At 43.2% G+C, this 16,154-nt stretch overlaps 1 protein-coding gene across 3 annotated transcripts in view; it reads right to left on the reverse strand.

The window, feature by feature from the left end:
• The window catches only part of MANBAL (mannosidase beta like), a 38,761-nt gene extending 23,163 nt beyond the window's left edge, over positions 1-15,598 (reverse strand). Inside the window, exon 1 of one of the 3 annotated variants that reach the window (XM_080686362.1) lies at positions 15,556-15,598. Coding sequence is in view for 1 of the 3 variants with exons in the window: in XM_080686361.1 (XP_080542487.1) it covers positions 12,415-12,431 (17 nt within the window). In the remaining 2 variants the exon portion in view is untranslated. Of the gene's footprint in view, positions 1-12,414; positions 12,874-15,091 lie in introns of those variants that run through there. The other 2 variants (XM_080686363.1, XM_080686361.1) reach the window with 2 other exon arrangements.
• Positions 15,599-16,154: the final 556 nt, after the last annotated feature.

A 16,154-nucleotide genomic window follows, 5' to 3' on the forward strand; every position in this document is an offset into this window, starting at 1 on the left:
ATTACCATATGATTCAGCAATTCTACTCCTTGGTATATACCCAAAAGAACTGAAAGCAGTACTCAACCAGATACTTGTATATAAATATTCACAGCTGCATTATTCATAATATTCAAGAGACGGAAATAGTCAAGAGTCTATCAACAGATGAATGGATAAACAAAATGTGGTATATATATACAAAGAAATATTATTCAACTATTAAAAAGAATAAAATTCTGATACACAAATGAACCCTGTAAACATTATGCTAAATCAAATAAGTTAGACACAAAAGGGTAAATGTTGTATCATTCTACTTATATGAGGTACTGAGAGTAGGCAAATCCATAAAGACAGAAACTAGAATATAAGTTATCAGGGGATAAAGGAAAGGAGAGTAATTATTGTTTAACTAGAGGCCCGGTACATGGATTCATTCACCAGTGGGGGTCTCTGGGCCTGGCCTGCGGGGAATCAGGTCAAAACCAGCTCTCCAACATCCCCCCTCAGAGGGGTCCCATATTGCGAGAAGGCAGTTCTCAGGTGACACACCCCAGAATCAGGCTCCCTCCTCTCTGGTTCAGGGTGGGTCACTTGAGAAACACAGCTGCCAAGTCACCGCAGCTCAGCAGCTTCTGCATTGGGCATCTGCCCCCTGGTGGTCAGTCCACATCATAGCTACCGGTCAGAGTGTCTGCCCCCTGGTGGTCAGTATGCATCACAGCTACCGGTTGGATGGTCGCTTAAGTTTTTATATATATAGATGGGTACAAAGTTTCAGTTTGGCATGATGAAAAAGTTCTGGAAATAGAGGATGGTGATGGTTATACAATATTGTGAATGCCACTGAATTGTATAGTTCAGTGGTCGGCAAACTGCGGCTCGTGAGCCATATGCGGCTCTTTGGCCCCTTGAGTGTGGCTCTTCCACAAAATACCACGTGCGGGCGCGCACGTACAGTGCAATTGAAACTTCTTGGCCCATGCGCAAAAGTCGGTTTTCGGTTCTCAAAAGAAATTTCAATCATTGTACTGTTGATATTTGGCTCTGCTAACTAATGAGTTTGCCGACCACTGGTATAGTTAAAATAAATTGTATGTTATGTGTATTTTACCACAATAAAAAATAATTTTATCTGTTTCTTTTTACTTTTTAAATGTTGCTCCTAGGAAATTTACAATTACACCGTGGCCTGCATTTATTCCTATGGTATAGCTCTGGCTAAAGACTTTCCTAAGACCTTTCTTCACTTTGGCTCCGCAGCTTATTACTTTGCAACATTTTCCAACATGAAAGAGGAGTGACTAAAGCATAACAAAAATGACCTTCTAACTAAAGAGACTGGGACTTATACAAATGTATATTGTATCTTTTGCAACCTGGTCCTATGCTGTGCCAACAAAGTGGCCGCCTTTTCACACCACTTGTCTTCTTTGAGAATAGCCTTCAAAGCCTGAGCCCTCCTCCCCCTTTTTCCCCCCAAAGTTCTCAGAGCTGGCAGATCGTCATCCTCCCAGGAAGAATTTGATTTCTGGAAAGCACCCAACGTCATCTGGATCCAAGTGTGGTGAATCAGGTGGGGCCGCAAGCTCAGGAATACCATTTTTGGTCAAATATAAGGTACGATGCTAAGACACCAGGCAGATTTTTTGGGGTGGCTCATAAACTGGCCCTGAAATGAATTCCAATGCAGCCTTGTGAGAACAGCTTCACTGGAGGAAACCTACAGCCCCAACAGGGCTATATATACTATGCCATGTAAATAACAAGGTGTAAGAAAGGCCTCTCATTTCTTCAGTTGCACCTTATAAACACATTTTTTTAAATGCCTTCAGAAGTGCTCTCTCTCTCTCTCTCTCTCTCTCTCTCTCTCTCTCTTTCTCTCTCCCTTTCCCCATGCCCTCCCCCATGCTCGTTTTCCTTGCCTCTTTCTCCTAACTCCAAGGGTTCATTTTCTCTTTTTCTTTTCCCCCTGTAACTTATTTCCTGATCTCATTTCTTCTGCAGCTCACTTCTTCTGACTCTGTGACTTTCTAAATAAACTTTTTTTTTTTTTGGGGGGGGGAGGGGCCCAAGCTTTCAGCCCCAAGCTTTACCCTTAAGGTTGTAACAAGCCTACTTGGCTTATCGATGTTTAGATTTATTAGTGTTACCAACAACAACACTGTTGTATTTGCAGTACAATGAAAACATGGGCCCTAGCTGGTTTGGCTCAGTGGATAGAGCATTGGCCTGTGAACTGATGAGCCCGGGGTTTGATTCTGGTCAAGGGCATGTACCTAATTGCAGGCTTGATCCCTGGCCCTGGTCAAGGGCATGTACCTAATTGCAGGCTTGATCCCTCACATGCAGGAGGCAAGCAATTGATGTGTCTCTCTCACATCAATGTTTCTCCCTTCTCTAAAAATCAATGGAAAAATATCCTCAAGTGAGGATTAACAACAATAAAAGACATGAGACCAGAAGTCAGGAATCCTGGGCACAAACCCTGACTCCATCAGCAATTAGCTACACTTTGGGCCCATCTCTTGACCTCCTGTTCTCAGGAACCAAACAATAATATCCATTCAAAGCCACAATGCATTTAGTCTTTTTTTTTTCTCATGGCAATTAGGCAATATATAACAAGAGCCATAAAAGTGATTATATCCTTTGACTGAATAACTCACTTCCTAGAATTTACAGTAAGGAAACAATTCAAAAGAAGAAAAAGGCTTCAGGTATAAAAAAGTTCATGGCAGTGCTATTCATAATACTGAAAAACAGGAAGCAATGAAAGTGTCCAACAATAAAAAACCAGTTAACCCAATTATGGCACATCATGGCATATTCCCCCATCACTAAAAAGACAAATATAAATGTGTATCAGGTCAGGGGAAAGTCTTTGCAAAATAACATTAACTGAAAAAAGAAAACAAAAATGGTGATGGAAGGAGACTTGCTTGGGATGGTGAACACACAATACAGTTTAAGATGATGTGTTGTGGAACTGTGCACTTGAAACCTAAATAATTTTGTTAACCAGTGTCACCCAATAAAGATATAAAGCATATAAAAATACACCAATATGTCCCTCCCAAATAAAAAATTGTATCATAAAAGAGGAGAAAAAAGTAAAACAATTACATAAACATTGATTGCAAACACGTAGAAACTGTGATTTCTTTGGCTAAAGATCAAAAGAGGCCATAGGAAAATGTAAATAGTTGCTGTTAAAGTGAAGGAGTCATTAGTTTCAATTTTTGGAATAATATTGAAACAATGAATACAATTTACAAGGAAAATCCTGCCCTGGTCAGTATGGCTCAGTTGGTTGGAGCCTCATTCTGTATACTGAAAGGTTTTGGGTTTGATTTCCGATCAGGGCACATACCTAGGTTGTGTGTTCAATTCCTGAACATATATGAAGGCAACCAATCATTCTCTCTCACACCTATGTTTCGCTCTCTCCCTTCCCCTCTAAAAATCAATAAGCGTATCCTCCAGTAAGAATTTTAAAAATAATAATTACAAAATTAAAAAAATAAAAGGAAAATCCATGCCCTATGTACTTCCTTCACAAGACTTTTGCAGGGTTTAATGAAGCACTGTCCAATAAAACTTTCTGCAAAGATGGAAATGTTCTATATTTGTGCTCGTTAATATGGTAGTCACCAGCAACACCAGCCTGCCTGCCAGTATTTCTGGGTTTTCCTTTCCTGATTACATAAGTCACAAGAGTCCTACTCATCCTTCAGTTCTCAATTAGGAGCATTACCCTCAGGCTTCCTGTGACAGGCTTTGTTCACTTCCCATCCCCCCAACACACCCTGGCCACTGTTACAGCAGTAGCAGTGAAAAAAAATCATTTTCCAGAGTACACACACACTCATCTCATTCACCTTACAACCAGTCTGGGAGGCAGGCATTACCAATGAGGATGAGGAAACCAGGGCTTAGAGAGCTTCCATGGCCCTGCCAGGGATTACTTGGCTGAGAAGTGGCAAAGTCAGGATTGAATCTGGCTCACTCCTCCAGACCCTGAACTCTCACCCACTAGATCAGTGGTTCTCAACCTTTCTAATGCTGCTACCCTTTAATACAGTTCCTCACGTTGTGGTGACCCCCAACCATAAAATTATTTTTGTTGCTACTTCGTAACTGTAATTTTGCTACTGTTATGAATCATAATGGAAATATCTGTGTTTTCCTGTCGCGACCCACAGGTTGAGAACCATTGCTGTAGAGCCTAAGACCAAAGAAAATAATTTTATGGTCGCAGCATTAGAAAGGGTGAGAACCACTGCACTAGATCAATGGTTTTCAAACAGCTGTGGGAACCATTTCCAAAGCTGTAACCAGCACTTTTTTCTTTTTAACTTTATTAGCCAGCACTTTAAATAAATGACAATATAGAGGGATCATACTCAACATAATAAAAGCCTTATATGACAAACCTACAGCCAACATCATACTCAATGGGCAAAAACTAAAACTATTTCCCCTAAGAACAGGAACAAGACAGGGATGCCCACTATCACCACTCCTGTTCAACATAGTACTGGAAGTGCTAGCCATAGTGTTCAGACAAGAAGAAGAAATAAAAAGCATCCAAATTGGAAAAGAAGAAGTAAAACTCATTATTTGCAGATGACATGATATTGTACATAGAAAACCCTAAATACTCAATCAAAAAACTACTAGACTTAATAAATGAATTTGGCAATGTAGCAGGTAATGATACAAAATTAACACCCAGAAATCCATAGCTTTTTTTATACACCAATAATGAACTCACGGAAAGAGAAACTAAAAGAACAATCCCATTTACCATTGCAACAAAAAAATTTAGATATCTAGGAATAAACTTAACGAAGGAGGTAAAAGACCTGTACTCGGAAAACTACAGGATGTTGAAAAAAAGATAGAGGAAAACAAAAACAAATGGAAGAATATACTGTGTTCATGGATTGGCAGAATCAACATAATTAAAATGTCCATACTACTCAAAGCAATCTATAGATTCAATGCAATCCCCATTAAAATACCAACATCATACATCACAGAGCTAGAACAAACACTCCAAAAATTCATATAAAAAAAGACTCCAAATAGCCAAAGCAATTCTGAGAAAGAAGAACAAAGTTGGAGGGATCACAATACCAGATATCAAGCTATATTACAAAGCCACTCTTCTCAAAACTGCCTGGTACTGGCACAAGAACAGACATATAGACCAATGGAACGAACAGAGAACCCAGAAATTGACCCAAGCCATTATACTCAATTAATATTTGACAACGAGGCAAGGAAGGACAACAGGAAACCATAAAAATCTTAGAATAGCCCTGGCTGATTTAGCTCAGTGGATGGAGCATCAGCCTACGGACTGAAGGGTCCTGGGTTCAATTCCGGTCAAGGGCACATGCCTGGGTTGCAGGCTTAATCCCCAATAGGGGGTGTGCAGAAGGCAGCCAATCAATGATTCTCTCTTATCATTGATGTTTCTATCTCCCTCTCCCTCTTCCTTCCTCTCTGAAATTAATAAAAATGTTTTAAAAAAATCTTAGAAGAATACATAGGCAGCAAAATAGCAGACATATGTTGTAGCAACATCTTTATCCATACAGCTCCTAGGACAATGGAAACTAAGGAGAAAATAAACAAATGAGACTACATCAAAATAAAAAGCTTCTACGCAGCAAAAGAAACCATCAACAAAACAACAAGAGAGCCCACTGCATGGGAGAACATATTTGCCAATGTTATATCTGATAAGGGTTTAATCACCAAAATTTATAGGGAACTCATAAAACTTAACAAAAGGAAGATAAACAATCCAATCAAAAAAGGGGCAAAGGACCTAAATAGACACTTTTCAAAAGAGGACATACAGAAGGCCAAGAGACATATGAAAACACGCTCAAAGTCATTAATCATACGAGAGATGCAAATCAAAATGACAATGAGGTACCATCTCACACCTGTCAGAATGGTTATCATCAACAAACGACAAGTGCTGGCGAGGATGTGGAGAAAAGGAACCCTCCTGCAATGCTGGTGGGAATGCAGACTGGTACAGCCACTGTGGAAAACAGTATGGAGTTTCCTCAAAAAATTAAAAATGCAACTCCCATTTGACCCAGTAATCCCATTTCTAGGAATATATCCCAAGAAATCAAAAACACCAATAAGAACGGATATATGCACCCCTATGTTCATAGCAGCACAACTTACAATAGCTAAGATTTGGAAACAGCCTAAGTGCCCAACAACAAATGAGTGGATTAAAAAACTGTGATACATCTACACAATGAAATACTACGCTGCTGTAAAAAAGAAGGAACTCTAACCATTTGCAACAGCATGGATGGAGCTGGAGAGCATTATGCTAAGTGAAATACGCCAGTCAGAGAAAGATAAATATCACGTGATCTCACTCATTTGTGGAATCTAATGAACATAAACTGATGAAAACAGGTCCAGAGACAAAGAAGCATCAAACAGACCATACAACCTCAGAAGGAAGGTAGGGGATGGGGGTGAGGAGGGGGTGGGAGTGGGGTAAGATATCAACCAAAGGACTTGTATGCGTGCATATAAGCATAACCCATGGACATAGACAGTAAGGGGGTGAGGGCATATGCTGGAGAGTGAGAATGGCCGGGGAGAGGTCAATGGGAGGAAAAGGAGACATATGTAATACTTTAAACAATAAGGAATTTAAATTAAAAATAAATAAATAACAATAGAAAATATCACATTAGCAAAGGTGAGCATTGTGTCCTGAGCTTTTTTCCAGTCATATCCATCTATATCCAAGTATAGATGTTCTGGGTCAAAATTCAAAACCTATTTCTTTTGGGGTTTTTTTGTAATCTTCATCCAGAGAATATGTTTTTATTGCTTTTTAGAAAGAAAGGGAGAGAGAGGTACATCAATTTGAAAAACATTGCCCTGGCTGGTTTGGCTCAGTGGATAGAGCGTCTGCCTGCGGACTGAAGGGTCCCGGGTTCGATTCGGTCAAGTGTATGTACCTTGGTTGCGGGCACATCCTCCGCAGGGAGTGTGCAGGAGGCAGCTGAATCGATGTTTCTCTCCCATCGATGTTTCTCTCTATCCCTCTCCCTTCCTCTCTGTAAAAAATCAATAAAACATATTTAAAAAAAAAAACCAAAAAACATTTATCAGTTGTCTCCAGGATGGAACCTGCAAACTTTTGGTGTACGTGACCACGTTCCAACCAACTGAGCCACCTGGCCAAGACTCAACATTTATTTCCTACACTGAGTGGCCAGATTATTATGACCACCCCAATCAACACTTCATTGGGCCAGCTTTTTTTATTTTTTTAATAAATCTTTATTCAGATTATTACAATTGTTTCTCCTTTTTCCCCCATAGCTCCCCTCCACCTGGTTCCCACCCCACCTTCTGCCTTTACCTCCCCCGCACTGACCTCATCCATAGGTGTATGATTTTTGTCCAGTCTCTTTCTGAATCCCCCATACCCCTTTCCCCCTGAGAATTATCAGTCCACTCCCTTTCTATGCCCCTGATTCTATTATATTCACCAGATTATTCTGTTCCTCAGGTTTTTAATTCACTTGATTTTTAGGTTCACTTGTTGATAGATATGTATTTGTTGTTCATAATTTTTATCTTTACTTTTTTCTTCTTCCTCTTCTTTAAGAATACCTTTCAGCATTTCATATAATACTGGTTTGGTGGTGAACTCCTTTAGCTTTTTCTTATCTGTGAAGCTCTTTATCTGCCCTTCAATTCTGAATGATAGCTTTGCTGGGTAGAGTAATCTTGGTTGTAGGTTCTTGCTATTCATCACTTTGAAAATTTCTTGCCACTCCCGTCTGGCCTGCATAGTTTCTGTTGAGAAATCAGCTGACAATCGTATGGGTGCTCCCTTGTAGGTAATTAACTGTTTTTCTCTTGCTGCTTTTAATATTCTCTCTTTGTCTTTTGCCCTTGGCATTTTAATTATGATGTGTCTTGGTGTGGTCCTCTTTGGATTCCTTTTGTTTGGGATTCTGTACGCTTCCTGGACTTGTAAGTCTATTTCTTTCACCATGTGGGGGAAGTTTTCAGTCATTATTTCTTCAAATAGGTTTTCAGTATCTTGCTCTCTCTCTTCTTCTGGCACCCCCATAATTCTGATGTTGGTACGCTTGAAGTTGTCCCAGAGGCTTCTTACACTATCTTCAACTTTTTGGATTTTTTTTTTCTTTTTGCTTTTTCAGTTGAGTGTTTTTTGCTTCTTTGTATTTCAATTCTTTGTCTTGATTCTTGTGTTCCTCTAGTCTGTTGTTGGGTCTCTGCATAATATTTTTTATTTCAGTCAGTGTATGTTTAATTTCTAGTTGGTCCTTTTTCATATCTTCGAGGGTCTTGTTATATTTATCGGCCTTTTCTAGGATATTCTTGAAAAGCCTTATAACCGTGGTTTTGAATTCTATATCCAGTTGTTTGTTTTCCTCCATTTCGTTTGTGATGTTTCTTTGTTGCTGCATTTTTACTGCTTCCCTGAGTTGGTAGGGTAGGTTTGCGTGCTAGGTTTCCTATATGGCCCAGTGGGTCGGCCTCCCCAGTTAACCTCAGGTGGATACTCTTGGTGCACCCTTTTGTGGACTGTGTGTACAGCCTTGTTGTAGTTAAGTCTTGATTGTTGTTGGTATCACTGGGAGGAATTGACCTCCAGGCCAGTTGGCTGTGAGGATCAGCATTGACCTCCAGGCCAGTTGGCTGTGAGGATCAGCTGCATCTACGCTGGGAGAAGACAGCCTTATAGGATTAGCCTTGCCAAACTGCAAAAGCCTCTGTGCTCAGCTTGGATGGGGTGGAGTCTCAGGGCGGAGCAGACAGTCTTGGCTTCTCGTCAGCCTTGCCCTTGCACGCACACGCCTCCAGACCTCTGCCTTCCCCGGCTCCCGAGAGTCCAGATTCCCCCCTGCAAGAGCATGGGTCTCCAGGAGCTCGCCTGGAACTGGGGTTCAGTGCAGTCAGAACTGGGGCTCAGTGCAGTCAGGAGCTTCTGACTCCCTTCCACTAGGGAAAGCCTGTGGCAAGCTCTGCAATCTTTGTGTGCACTGGTGCGCGCGCCTCCAGACCTCTGCCTTCCCCGGCTACCGAGCCTTCGCCCGAGAGTGCAGATTCTCCCCCCGCCCCCCGATAAGAGCGTGGGTCCTCAGGAGCTCGCCTGGAACTGGGGTTCAGTGCAGTCAGAACTGGGGTTCAGTGCGGTCGGGGGCTTCCTTCCCCCTCCCGCCAGAGAAAGTCAGCCAGGCTCTCAGCCACCCTTCCTCTCTGCACGCACAAAGACCCTTTGCCGTACCTCCAATTCTCTATGAGCTTTTCTCTTTCCTTCTAGTTGTATAATTTCCACTCAGCCAGCTTTCCTGTGGTTCTGGTTGGTGTCCGTTCTGTCTTTTAGTTATAGTTTTGAAATTGTTGTGCGAGGCAGCAGTTTAGGTGCTTACCTATGCCGCCATCTTGGTTTCTCTCCGGGTCCGTTGGGCCAGCTTTTGCCTTCAATACTGCGGCGATTCTTCTTAGCATTGACTCCACGAGATATTGAAAGGTGATGCGAGGAATCTGACACCATGCCTGATGAATAGCACTGTCCAGTTCTGTGAGATTTGATGGGTTGTGGAACCAGCTGCCTAATGGCTCTTTTAACTTTGTCCCACAAATGCTCAATTGGATTGAAATCTGGTGATTGTGGGGGCCACCTAAGCAAGGTAAAGTCTCCCTCATGTTCTTGAAACCACTCCTGCACAATACGAGCACCGTGGCAACGCGCATTGTCTTGTTGAAAGAAACCATCTCCATTGGGATACGCCATCAACATGACAGGATGAACTTGATCAGTAATGATACTTAGGTATGTTGTGCTATTCAGACGTTGTTCCACACGAATTAAAGGGCCCAAATCATGCCAGGAAAACATGCCCCAAACCATAACACTGCCCCCACCAGCTTGAAGGGTTGTATCATGCATGTGGGGTGCATGCTTTCATGCTGTTTCCGCCAAATTCTCACTCTGCCATCTGCATGATGCAACTGGAAACGTGATTCATTGGACCACATGACTTTTTTCCAATGCTCGACTGTCCAATCCTTATGTTTCTGTGCGAATTGGAGACGTTTTATCTCAACTGCAGACAGCAAAGGTGTTCAAACAGGCCTTCAGCTTCCATATCCCATACGATGCAGTGTACAGCTAACTTGCCTACAAATGTCAGGTGGTCATAATAATCTGGCCACTCAGTGTATTGTTTGATAAATGCTACACTGAGTTTAAAGTTTTTTACTTGCTCTACTATAAGCTCCTGGACAACAGGGACCCTAGGTCCATCTTGAGTTTGTTCCTGGGCCTGACTGAAATATTTGGTAAATAATAAAGCCTATGCCTGTTTTCCACCTTTAAAGCAAGAGCAGATGCCTCAACCAACTGCTTCATTTAACAATGAGGAGGAGCTGAGAGGCATGGTTCTTGCTTAGGCTTTCCCAGTGAATCAGAGCAGAGATGAATATCCTGCAATCTCTCTAATCCTGTGGTGCTTAGACTTGCTAAAGAGCAAAGGGGCACCTAGTCAGTGTGGCTCAGTGGTTGAGCATCGACCCATGAACCTGGGCATGTTCCCTGAACAGGAATCGATCCAGGAGGTCACGGTTCAATTCCTGGTCAGGGCACATACCCAGGTGGTGGGCTCGATGTCCAGTGTGGGATGTGCAGGAGGCAGCCCATCAATGATTCTCTCCCATCATTGATGTTTCTCTCTCTCTCTCCCCCTCTCTGAAATATATATATATATACACTAGTGGCCCGGTGCACGAAATTCGTGCACGGGGGGGGGGGAGGTAGTTTTCCTTAGCCCAGCCTGCACCCTCTCCAATAGGGGACCCCTTGGGGCATGTCCCACAGGGATCGGGCCTAAACTGGCAGTCAGACATCCCTCTTGCAATCTGGGACTGCTGGCTCCTAACCGCTCACCTGCCTGCCTGCCTGCCTGATTGCCCGTCTCTGCCTGCCTGATCGCCCCCAACTGCTCTCCCCTGCAAGCCTGATCTCGACCCCAACTGCCCTCCCCTGCCAGCCTGATCTCACCCCCAACTGCCCTCCCCTGCCAGCCTGATCTCACTCCCAAGTGCCCTCCCCTGCCAGCCTGATCTTGCCCCCAACGGCCCTCCCCTGCCAGCCTGGTTGCCCCCAACTGCCCTCCCCTGCCAGCCTGATCTCACCCCCAACTGTCCTCCCCTGCCAGCCTGGTTGCCCCCAACTGCCCTCCCCTGCTGGCCTGATCGCCCCTAACGGCCTCTGCCTTGGCCCCTACCACCATGGCTTTGTCCAGAAGTAAGTTGGACGTCCGGAAGATGGCCAGTCGACCCAGTCTAATTAGCATATTACCCTTTTAGTAGTATAGATAGATTATATAGGATAGGATTGCTTAAATGGGGTGGGGGGAGGAGCCTTTTTCATCAGGAGGAGATACTCTTGGCAGACAAAAATACATAATCTCTATATCTGGACTGATAGCCAGCCATATGCACTATACTGCCAAACAGGTCATTAAAAAATTGAACCGCTTTTTTACACCTTACACCAAACAGCTGTTGCCCTTAAAACGCCTCCTCAGCCCCCACCTTAGGTTCTGCTTTCGCAGTTCACCCAGATTAGGTTATGTTTGGTCGGATTCTATGCCAGTCAGCGTCAAAAGCTCTGCCTCCTAGGCAGCCATTGGCTCCTCCCACTTGACCCAGATTTGGTTCTGATTGGTCAGTTTCTATGCCAGTCAGCGTCTCCAGGCCTATCAACGGGCCTGATCAGAGAGGTGGGGCTGATCAGCAGCCCCAGGAGAGGCCCCAGAGAAAGAGAGAGGCAAGTGCTGATCAACAGCTGCCACGGACGCTACAGATCAGACCCTGCTTCTCTCTCCCCTCAGGCCTCTCTTCGGGCCTGATCCACAGCCCCTTTGGCAGTCAGTGCTGGGTCGCCACAGCAACCCAGCACTGACTTCCAGTTGGTCAAGCCTTTGGTCATTTTGGATGTTACAACCCTGGGTTTTTATATATTAGGATGAGTAAAGGGGAAATTTCATACCCCTACCAGAATTTAATAAAAAGTGCATACTAATTTATTACCAAACATGGCAAATAATTTCATTACTATACCCCTTGAGGTTCATTTCTGAATGCCAGACACTAGTCAGAGGCATTCATTTCAATATTTATTGAAAACCTACTATGTATATTCTAGTTTTTGCCATGGAGTTTCTATCCAGTTAGTGGCACTCACACATATAAACATATAATGTAATGTCAGGGTAAGTATTATAAGAAAATATAAAAAGAGTTTTTATATGGGGTGGTCAGGGAAGGGACTCCCTGAGAAGGTGACATTTCAGCAGAAGCAAGAAAGCAAAGGAGCAAGTAAAATACCTGTTAGGGAACCCCATGATGAAGGAACAGCAAGGAATAAGGTCCTGAGGCAGGAATGAACGTGATGATCAAGAATAGTAGAGTAAGCAAACTGTGTAAGGTCAATAGGCCATTATAAGGACTTTGGTTTTTCCTCTAAGTCAGTGGTCGGCAAACTGCGGCTCGCGAGCCACATGCGGCTCTTTGGCCCCTTGAGCGTGGCTCTTCCACAAAATACCACGTGCGGGCGCGCACGTACAGTGGCCCATGCGCAGAAGTCAGTTTTCGGCTCTCAAAAGAAATTTCAATCATTGTACTGATGATATTTGGCTCTGTTGACTAATGAGTTTGCCAACCACTGCTCTAAGTGAAAGGGGAGTCACTTGAAGGTTCTTAGAAATAATGATGATGATGATGATGATGATGGCATGGTCTGACTCATCTTGAAATGGTCCTTCTGGCTGTTGTGTGGAGAATAGACTGTAGGGGACAAGGAGATCAGTTAGGAGGTAACTATAATAGTCAAAGTCACACTTGCACCAGGGTGGCAGCAGTGGAGGTGGGAAATTCTCAGGTTATAGATATATTTTGAAGAGAGCCAACACGATTGCTGAGGTGAAATCTGAGAGAAGTTAAAAATAATCCCTGAAGGTGAAACTATTTTGTATGCTACTATAATGGTGAATACAGGACCTTAAGCATTTGTCAAAACGCATAGAATTTTATAGCACAAAGAGTAAACTTTTGTGAGTGCAAATATTTTTTAAAAATCATTTAGGAGGTCAGGGTATCTCAGATGCAAAACAGAATGTGATATTCTGAATCTAAATGTATACAAATGCATTAAAAAATTCACTGAAGGGGTCTGTAGAATCAAATACTGACCTCAGTAACTCTGAAAATGAGTCTGTAAGACGAAAGGCAAAAGGAACAATACATGTGTACTATACTCCAGTCAATTAAGTTATTAAGTTATTCCCACAGGGGATATACGGTAGGTTAATAATTCTGAAGCCACTATATATGAATACTGGAATTGAACAATTAAGTAATGAATGGGAGATGATGAAAGCTAAGTTTATCACTGTTGGAGTGGGAGGTTACAGATAAGCCAGGAGACTAGAATGATTCACATGGAATGGATAAGAGTTGCAGACACAAATATGAACTCATGTTCAGCTTAATATAGATACCAGTGGCTACATAGAGAAATATTTATAGATATGTAAGTATATACAGAGATACACACATATCTCTTGCTCTGTCCACTAAGAGGGCCTTAGAAGCATGAGCATCCCAGTAGCAATGAGTACACCTAGTACCCAGATCTTGGTGTCTAATACCATTCTCCAGTAAAAGGAACCAGGACTCTGTGGAGAAATGATTAATTCTAGGACTGAGGCAGAAAACATGCAAGATAATCCTGGAGCAGAAAGTAAGAAAGTGTTCAACAGAACAAAACATTGATTGGGGTATGTCAAAGGGGTATAGGAGACAACTGAAAGGAGTAACTACTGAAGAAAAACTTGACTACTTCAAGCAAATCATCCAAATGACCATCAACAGTGATAACTTATATTTGGTAGTATGTGTCCTTGATGTGATGTGATGTGATAAGAATGGCACTTTATCTCTGTGGTCTTCCTCCCTATAGCTTATAACTCCAATCTAATCATGAGAAAACCAACAGACAAACCCCAATTGAGGGCCATTTTATAAAATATCTGACTAGTAATAATCAAAACTGTCAAGTTTATCTAAAAGAAGCAAAGTCTGAGAAACTATCATAGCCAAGAGGAGCCTAATAAGATATGACCACTAAAAGTAATGTGGCATCCTGGATAGGACATTAGGGGGGGGAATTGAGCAAATCTGAATAAAGCACAGACTTTAGTTAATAACTTACTAATAATGGTTCATTAATTGTGAAAAATGTACTTTACTAATGTAAGATGTTAATAGGGGAATTGGGTGTGGGGCATATGGGAACTCACTGTAGTATCTTCACAATAATTATATAAATCTAAAATTGTTCTAAAATAAAAGTTTATTGAAAAAGTCAACATTTCAAAATAAATAACCCCGGAGACATTTACAGCTCTCCAGACTTAGCAAATAGAAATAAAATCTTCTCTAAGACTGAAAAACCCAGATTCCACGTGTGTTGGTAGGGGATTCTTGACTTCTAATGAAGCGATTTTAAAATTCTGTTCTGAGCCCACAGGCGTAGCTCAGGTTACCGGAATTTGCCAGGTTTGTCCCCATTGTGGGACGTACAGGAGGCAGCCCATCAATGATTCTCTCTCATCACTGATGTTTCTATCTCTCTCTCCCTTACTTCCTCTCTGAAATCAATAGAAAAAATTATTTTTTAAAGGCATGCCTCATTTATAAAAATAATAAAATAAAATTATGTTTTGAGAAGTCAACTGAAACAGACTAGGGAATAGAAAATCAGTATCATATCATGAGTTGGTCACTGCCCTATAGCAATGGGCTGTGTATAACCAGACCCATCCCATTACAACAAATTCCCAAGAATGCTCCAAAGTGGGCTAAAATTTTGCAAAATATCATCTCCCAGAGCACAGTCAGACTGGAAACCAGTAGGCTGAAACAGGGGTCTAGGGGTCCAGTAAAATGTAATTAACAAACTAGAATTTGTTACACCACTTAAAAAGTGTGAGGTTTCACATACTCGTTTCCCAGTTGCTCTGAAAAGAATTCACCCAACACGCACTGTGCACCTTCACCAACTGCTTTGCATTCACCATCTCATTTAAGCCTCAGGTCAAGCCGAGGAAGCCAGAGATGGGCCGCGGGTACACACAGCACCACGGGGCACTCAGGCCTCGAACCCGGGAGTCTGACCCCACCGGTCGGAAAAAAGGTCCGGTCACGACCGCGAGGAACGCGGGGTTCTGGCCGGAACGGCACCAGGCGAGGCCTCCGCCTCCCGGGAACTCAAGTTCCCTCCGCAAGTAACTTCCTAACGGCCCCTAAGAAGTTACTCTGGCCGCGCGCAGAGAGACTGAAGCCAGCGGAACAGAGCCGCCGGGACCGTAGAGCCGCGGGCCCCACCCTAAACCGCGCTCCCGCCGCCGCTGCGACTCTGCCCCGCCCCGAGCCCCGCCGGGCCGCCAGCGGTGCTGCCGCACTCACCTCCCGCGCCGCCGGCGCCTCTGCCCCGGAAGTGTTCTCTGCGACCGTGGTTACCGGAAGTGACGCGCCTGAGCAACCAGCGGTCTAAGCTCCGCCCGCGTTGCTAAGGCTGGTGGTTTGTTAGACTTTTGTCCCTCCTCTGTGGGTTTGAGCCAGAGGGACAGGCCTGGGGAAGCAAGATCGAGACCCCCTCCCTCGCTTCTCCAAATCTGTCACTCAGCCCGTGTCAGCCAACGTTTATAGATGTTTATAGAAGAAGCCTTAATTCTGTGCCAGGCCCTGAGCTAGGAGCCTACAATGCAGAGGGGAGACAAACAAGCGCATTCTTATAATTCTAACAGAACCAAAATATTAGAATGCGTTCAGAACATTTACGGAGCACCAGCTCTATGCCTTGTGCTGGTTACCGGGGCCACAGTGCTAAAGAGAACAGGTGCAATCTCTACCTTCATGGAGCTGACATTCGGGTGGAAGGAGATAGACTAAAATAATTAAATGAACATGTAATCATATAATGTGATAAATATTTGAAAGCCCAAGAATAGGATTCTGTGACTGAGTATGGGTGGGCAAACAGGGGGAAAGGAGATCTAGTTTAG

The sequence above is a fragment of the Plecotus auritus genome, assembly GCF_963455305.1.
Source record: "Plecotus auritus genome assembly, chromosome: 8".
Lineage (NCBI taxonomy): Eukaryota > Metazoa > Chordata > Mammalia > Chiroptera > Vespertilionidae > Plecotus > Plecotus auritus.